Source organism: Tupaia chinensis, unplaced genomic scaffold, assembly GCF_000334495.1.
Source record: "Tupaia chinensis unplaced genomic scaffold, TupChi_1.0 Scaffold000423_1, whole genome shotgun sequence".
NCBI lineage: Eukaryota > Metazoa > Chordata > Mammalia > Scandentia > Tupaiidae > Tupaia > Tupaia belangeri.
This window is the reverse complement of record NW_006159928.1, coordinates 8,774,259-8,781,959: the sequence shown is the minus strand read 5'-3', so window position 1 is coordinate 8,781,959 and position 7,701 is coordinate 8,774,259. Positions and strand designations below refer to the sequence as shown.

The following is a 7,701-nucleotide window of genomic DNA, read 5'->3' as shown; positions in this document are numbered from 1 at the left end:
TGTGTAGTGAAAAATGAAAAGTCTGAGGGGATTTCAAAAAGTTTATGGAAAAATGGAATTAAAGTACAAGGTTTTTGGTACAATGCAATTTTGAAATCCAAGCAAATTTTTTTCATAATAAACACTTTCCATGAACTTTTGAAGACCCCCTTGTATAGGAAGTGAAGGAAGAGCTAGTCCTGCAACAGGAGCAAGCAGTGAATAGAGGCCCACATACAGAATGGCAATTAAATGAGCACACTAAGTACTACAAGAGGAGTCATCTTAGATTTAGAATATAGAAGGGGACCAGCAGATGGCATAATGGTTACATTGCTGAACTCCCACATGATTGACCATGGTTTAAGTCCCAGATTCAGCAGCTTAAAATTCATGCATAGATGACCAAAATCCTGAGAGGAAAATGGATAAGGGATTACAGCATGGCCAACTGCCCTGGGGCGGGGGGTGTGGGTGGGGGGGACAGTGATTTCTCGCCTTCTGTCTCTCAGTCTCTCTAGCAAGTGCACATGCCCTAGAGCAGAAAAAACTCTCTTAAGGAAAATAAAAGAAATTAAAAAGAATAATACAGAAAAATGCCCATCAACATAACTTCATCTTTCAATATTTCCTGTTACATACGAAAAGCCAAGTCACAATCTCAATCTGAGTTTCTCAACTTTGGCACTACTGACTGACAATTTGGGGCCAGATCATTATTGTGGGGGCTGCCCCATACATTGTAGGGTGGTTAGCAGCATCGTGCAGTAGATGCCAGTAGTATCCCCTCTCATTTTGACAACCAAAAGGTCTCCAGATGTTGTCAAACGTCCCCTGGAAGGCAAATCACCCCCAGTTGACAACATTGTTCTAAGTCAATTTTTAGAATTAAATTGCTTTTTAGCATTTTTATTGTTTTTAATATAGTAAGAAATGAGTCTCTATTTAGGAAAATTAGTTTTGCTAATTTGTAATGATGCTAGATATTAGCAATTTTATTAGTAATGCCTGAAATAATGAGTAAGGATCCTCTTGATGAATTTCATATTTTGATTATGTGATGATATTTTAATTCTAATGATCATATTCTAATTCTAAACACTTTACATTGTTAAATTACTTGGAATTATCAAGGTCAGAGAATTTGTGACACCAGTTGTCAAATAAATTGAGAATTTACATCTGGAATGATCCAACTATGAGGATCCAAAGTAGGAAATAGAATAAGTGTTTTTTTGAACAATGCTGAGTTAATAAGTTCAATAGTGAAATGAAGGGACCAGCAGTAAGTGTAATGGCTATGTCACTGGACACCCATACAGATGACTGTGCTTCCAGTCCCAGACCCAGTGGTTTAAACTCACGCTGGGTGCATGTGCATGCGTGCCCAAGATCCCGAGAGGAGAATGGAGGAGAAGGGATTGCAGCATGACCATCCCCCACCCCCACCCGGGAGGGTGATTTCTCACTTTCTGTCTCTCTGTTTCTCTCTATCTCTCAATAAAAAAAGTGAAATGAAGAACAAGCCTTGTGAAACAACTTCATTTGCTAGTGAGATCAAACCTAGACCATTAAAATGATAGACATGGATGGGACTTCAGTGACTGCTATATTCAGTTTCATCAGTTCACAAATGAGATTATTATAAAATTTTAAGAATATATAGTTAAAGGTCTTGCCCAAAGTATACCAGTTAATAAATAATATAAATGGAATAAACACACAGACCTTTTTATTCCAAATTCAGTGCTTTTCTACTTTACCTTTGCTTCACTCAAATAATTAATTAGGCAATTTCCTAGCATGCCCATAGCTATTATATAATAAATATTGTAAGAATAAACATTAACTTCATACATACAGAAGTTTCTGGAGAGCTAGGAGGATTTTCTTTGTCGTCATGTACTATCTTCTTTTTAAAAAGTTTTGAATCTTGGAGAAGTTTAAGTGTGGAAAATATGATTGCAGCACTAAAATAGAGAATATTTTGAATATTATTAGTATTACGCTTGTGGCATTTTATATTATTGGGCCATTGGAAAAGTCATGATGCATTTTTCTATGTCTTTTCTGACAACCCACTTATCTCCTATGTTACTTCTTCCTAAAAACCCTCCCTTACCTCCAACCACCCTCAAAACAGCTAGGAGCCCCTTGTACATCCCCTAATTGCACACTAGTCTTAACCACACAGTAGCACTTATCACACTATTTTCTAGCCTATGTATTGCCCATAAGCTTTCTGTCTCTTTATCTCTGTCTCTCTGGTAAGTGCATGTACCATATAGCAAAAAATCTCCTTAAAACATCTCCAGGTTATAAAATTTTTCTTCTTCTTTTTCCCTTTTTTTTCTATTGTCAGGGCATGGTCACTCTCCAGAGAGCTAGAGAGAAGGGAAGAAAGTACCCCCTCATGGGGCATGGTCATGCCACATCCCTTCTGCTCCATTTCTTCATCCTATTGGGATTTTGGATATACATGCACATGTGCCTGGCATGTTTTTAAGTCACCTGGGCTAGGGTTCAAACATCAGTTGGGATCCAGCTACCTTACCTACTATGCCTTGCACCAGCCCCTAGGAATTGTCTTTACTTCCTATTGCTCCACATAAAAACTTATCTATACTTTGAACTATAAATCCTCCTCCCCTGTAGAATGATAAATTTATAACTGATATCATATTTCTTCAAAATATTTTAATGACATACATTAGGACCTGCTTTCTTTTGAAAATCTATCCCAATAGGCAATTTGTATACCAGAAGATGTTCATTGTAGTGTTATGTATAACACAGAAAGATTGAGTGAAAGCCAGTGGACAACACAGTCATCTGATTCCTCACTGATGTCTCCACTTATCTATTAACAAACAGTTATATCTAATAGATGCTATGAGTTTAATTTTGTCTCCCTCAAACAAAACATATGTTGAAGTTTCAATCCCCAGTACCTCAAAATGTAACCTTATTTGGAAATAGTTTTTTGTTTTTTGGTTTTTTTTTTAAGAGAGGAAATTAAGTTAAAATAAGGTCATTAAGGTATGCTTTAATGCAATATGACTGCTATCCCTACAAATAGAAGAAATTCAGGACTGGCTCCATGGTGTGGCAGTAGCATGCTGGTTAGGAGAAGCAGAATTTCACATAGAGACAGCAGTTCAAATCCCTGACCCAGTCAACCTGAAACACATCCAGCATGTGCATGAGTTCCCATGATTAGACCAACCTGGAACAATGAAAGTGACCAGACCCTGTGGCAGCCATACTTCTCCCTCTCTCTGTCTCTCTCTTTCTCTCACTCTCTTTTATGGGAGAAATAAATACATAGACTTAACAAAAAAAAATTTATATATTTGTAAAGTATATGAATATTCTATAAGGAATTATTTGTGATTATCAAAATATTTTACTTAAAATTAAACAAGCAAGAAAATAACAACAGCAACAAGAGAAAATGCAGATTCAGCCTGGATACAGGCATGCCATTTCCTCTTCCTGACGCTTTCTCACTTAAGGCCACTCAACACTTCTAAAGCATCCTGTTGACTGAGTAGCTTCAGAGACTAGCCCAACATGGCTACTGGAGGACACTGGAAGAAGAAATTTATGTGCATCCCATTCTTCTGATCATAAAGCCCAGATTCTGGTTTCAAGAAAAATGAGGTAGGTGGTTTGGAATTTTGCTAACTCAAAAACTTAATGACTAAAATATCGAACACTCTTGTACATTGTAATCTGCCTAACACTGCTGAGTTGCAAAATAAAAATCTTTTGGTTTCTTTACTACATAGACAAAAAATATGGGAGCATTATACACTATCAACTGTCTAAAATAAAAAAGTTTCATTCTTAACACAAAATTAAAAGGCTCAAGCATTTTCCCATTTACTGATAAGAAATTAAATATGAAGGTGAATAGAAAGAGATAGTTATTAAAAAGGAAAAAAAGACAGGATCCTGAAAGAGAGAGGTAGCCCTAGAAGAAGTAGAATATAGTTTAAATAACTTTGATCCCATTTATTTCTTATTAACATTCATGACTAAAATGGTCAGTTTGTTCTCACGCAATCCATGCAGCTCACTCTACCTGTCACCCTGGGGAATGTGCCTTTCAATTTCCTTGACACATAATTTTATTAGAAGTATCGTGAAATGTCAAGCTAACCATCATCTGGAAAAAGGACCATCCAACACTCTCAGCAGCGCCCAAATAGAAGATCGCGGGGGGCTAAGTTCATGTAGGAAAAGCTCATTCATCTTGGCAGTAGGTTTCATCCAAATGACAACTCTGCTACAAAAAGGCAATAACATCAAAGTTTTTGCAGGTTTCATCCTAAGGGCCGGATTCATGTATTTATAATGGGGGTGATTCTGATATATTTGCATCCGTCTATCTGGTCTTCAAATTAAAGTTCTATTATGGCAGTCCTTTCTGTGGCATTTTATAATTTTTATTTGCTCATATCCTTCCTGCTCACTAGAAGGGAAGGGAAGGGAAGGGAAGGGAAGGGAAGGGAAGGAAAGGGAAGGGAAGGGAAGGAAAGGATAGGATAGGATAAAAATACCTCACTTTTTTTTAGACACAGGAGAGGTAGGGGAAAGAATGAAGGTAAATCAAGAAATATTTTCTAGGACTGCTGTTGCCCTCCAAGGTATAGTTTGGAGAAAAAGAGTTGTACAAGAATCACATAGGACAAGTTCCTCCTGGATCCAGCAGGTGGTATGGTGGTTAATGGGCTGGACTCCCACATGGCTGATCATAGTTAGATTCCTAGAGCCAGTGACAGGTGCCTATGAATGTGCATGTAGCCCAAAATCCCAACAGGAGAATGAAAGAGAAGAGAATGCAGTATGGCTATTCCCCCTTGGGGAGTAAGAAATGATTTCTCACCTTCCCTGACCCTGTCTGTCTCCAGTGAGTACACGTATTCAATGGCAAAAATCTAAAAAAAAATAATAATAAATAAATGAAATTTTTTTAAAAAACCTGCATCTAATAGAAATTGTGTGTTAAGTTAAAAAAGGAAAAGTTCCCTTCCCTTCAAACTTCAACAGAGAAAATGATACAGTATTATGCTGAGCCTATTTAACATAAATCAACCACCACTGTATACTTAAAAAGGGAGCTATACTTAAAATGAAAGCTATAAATCAACCACCACTATAAACTTAAAAAGAGAGCTGCTAAACTAGTCGGTCTCAATTTTTTCTATCTCAGCACCTTTTTATTCCCTCTAAAAACTATTGAAATCCTCAAATAGCTCCACCAATATTTACCACATTAGAAACTAAACTGAGAACATGTTAATTTCCTTCACATTTGTCAATTCATTTGAAAATAAGATAATAATAAATGTATTACATGCTAACATAATATCTTTCTATGCAAAACAATTACATTTCAAAAAAATAGTGATGAGAATGCCATCATTGTCTTTTTGTTTGTTTAGGTTTTTGCCATAGGCCATGTGCACTTACTTGCTGGAGAGAGAGAAAGAGACAGAGGGAAAGGGAAAGTGAGAAACCACCCCTCAGGAAGATGGCCATGCTGCAATCCCTTCTCTTCTATTCTTCTCTCAGGACTTTAAACACCCACATACAAGTACCTGGCATGATTTTCAAGCCACCAAGTCTGGGACTTGAATTGTGGTGCGCAGTGTGAAAATCCAGCACCTTAACCACTATGTGACCTAGCAGCCCCACCCATCATTGTCTTTAATGTCTGACTTAGTAAAAGACAATCTACTTAAGAGAAAACATTCACATCTGCATCTACATTCAGTCTTTTGTGACATACTGTTTGGGTTGAAGTATCTGAAGAGGATTAGTCCTCATACAGAAAGTTGTTAAAATGGGAGGAATATTTTAATAGTATTTTATTAAATAATATTCTATTTTGCTATAAAATATGACCAGTGATAGTTTTTTTAAGTCTGTTGCAATGTAGAATGTAAATTTTTCTATGCTATTATATTAAAATCTATTGCTATATCTTGTTCACTGGGATTTTGTAACACTATACACTAGTCATTTCAAAAATATTGACTCCTGAATTATGTGGAGTCTTTTAAACATTTTTTAAAAGGATATTTATTAGTATTACTACCAATCTCATAGAAAAAAATAAAAAATCTAAACATTTGAAAGCTGTCAAGCTCATTGTAGCAAATAGAAGTTCTTCAAAATTGTAATCATCCTAGGGAAATTCAAACTTTATCATTGGCAATAAATACTACCAATTCTTTTCCTGGAAATGGCATGCTTATTTTGCTCAATTCCAATAAAATGTCTGTCAAACATCCGAGTTTGAATTGCTTTAGCTTTTTTTGTTTCTTTTCAAAAAAAGTGGTGTACCATGAAAACCTCTGCTTGTCCAGATCTCAGTTCCTCAAGACACCCATCAGCTTCTCTATGTGGCAGACATGTCTAGGCATATCTCCCACTTAATACTCACTCAGGATATTAAAATCATGTATCTGAAGTAAGAGAGTTACGTACAGGACAGATTCTATTGCTTCATTAAGTGAAACTGGCTTTTTCTAAATTTCATGTGTGCAGGAATGAAGACTCTAATGACTACTAGTGCAGTTTGGTGCCCCTGCTTTGATTTATGGTGATGCACAGAAAATTTACCACTGTTGCTTTTGCAACATTAATGCAAATAACAGAGAAGGCAAATGGGATCTTGGTTTTACTAGAAAAAATAGTTCTGATCTCATGGATCCTACCTACCCCCAAAAGGGTTTCAGAGACATACCAAAAGATCTGCAGAAAACACTTTGATAATCACTTTATTTATAAACATACTTTATAAATTTTTATCACTGCTTAGAAACTATGAAAATTATAAAACCCCCATCACTTATACTGTCATCTAGGTTTAAGTGTGGTTACTCATGGAACAGCCTGCAGTCAAGGCTCCTATTGATGAGATGACCGTATATTTCCCATCAAAGAAAAGAGGGATTTTTGCTGAATTGATCCCCACCCCAACCCACCCCTAGAGAATATACAGGTGGACTACTGTCTGCAGTCTATGACAGAAACTTAAAGACTGAAAGGTATAAAGGCATGGAGAAGAACTGTAGATAGCAGAAACAGTGTGGGAGGAGGGTAGGCAATGGGGACAGGGATAGGAGGGAAAGAATCAAGAGGAAAAAAGAAGCAAAACATTTAACAAACACAAAAATGGAAATTTCTGTTGTGATGATAATGTATACGGTAATAAGTTTGACTGGACTAATATACAGTGTATTTGTGCTGGGAAAATCCATTTTATATTCTGTAAAGATGTACAGTGTTTTAATATAAAAAAATAAGGAAGTAAAAGAAGAGAAGAAGAAAAAAAAGAATGACAATCTAAAAATTAACTTCTTCAAATTCTGGATCAAATGCATGAAGTTTAATACATAGAATTTTACTATAAATGAAAAGAGGTAAGGAAAGAAAAATAAACCAAACATCTACATTGATACTTTCTTTGTTCCATTCAATGACTATAGCATTTCTTTTTTTAAAAGAATTATTTATTTAATTTTATTTATCACTATTGTTGTTTCATAATTTACTATAGGGCACATGCACTCACCACAAAGAGAAAGAAAGTGAGAAAGTGAATCGCCAGGTCCAGGACTCAAACCACAACTGGCCATGTGAGAGTCCAGAAACTTAACCACAATGTCACCTGCTGGCCCAGCTATATCACTTCTATAATTTCTATTT

The 7,701-nt window shown here is 36.1% G+C and overlaps 1 protein-coding gene across 1 annotated transcript in view; it reads right to left on the bottom strand.

The window, feature by feature from the left end:
- CFAP54 (cilia and flagella associated protein 54) overlaps nt 1-7,701 on the bottom strand; it is a 347,206-nt gene that overhangs the window by 106,602 nt on the left and 232,903 nt on the right. The window contains exon 52 of the mRNA XM_014590242.1: nt 1,841-1,949. Within this exon, the coding sequence (XP_014445728.1) occupies nt 1,841-1,949 (109 nt within the window). The remainder of the gene's footprint in view (nt 1-1,840; nt 1,950-7,701) is intronic.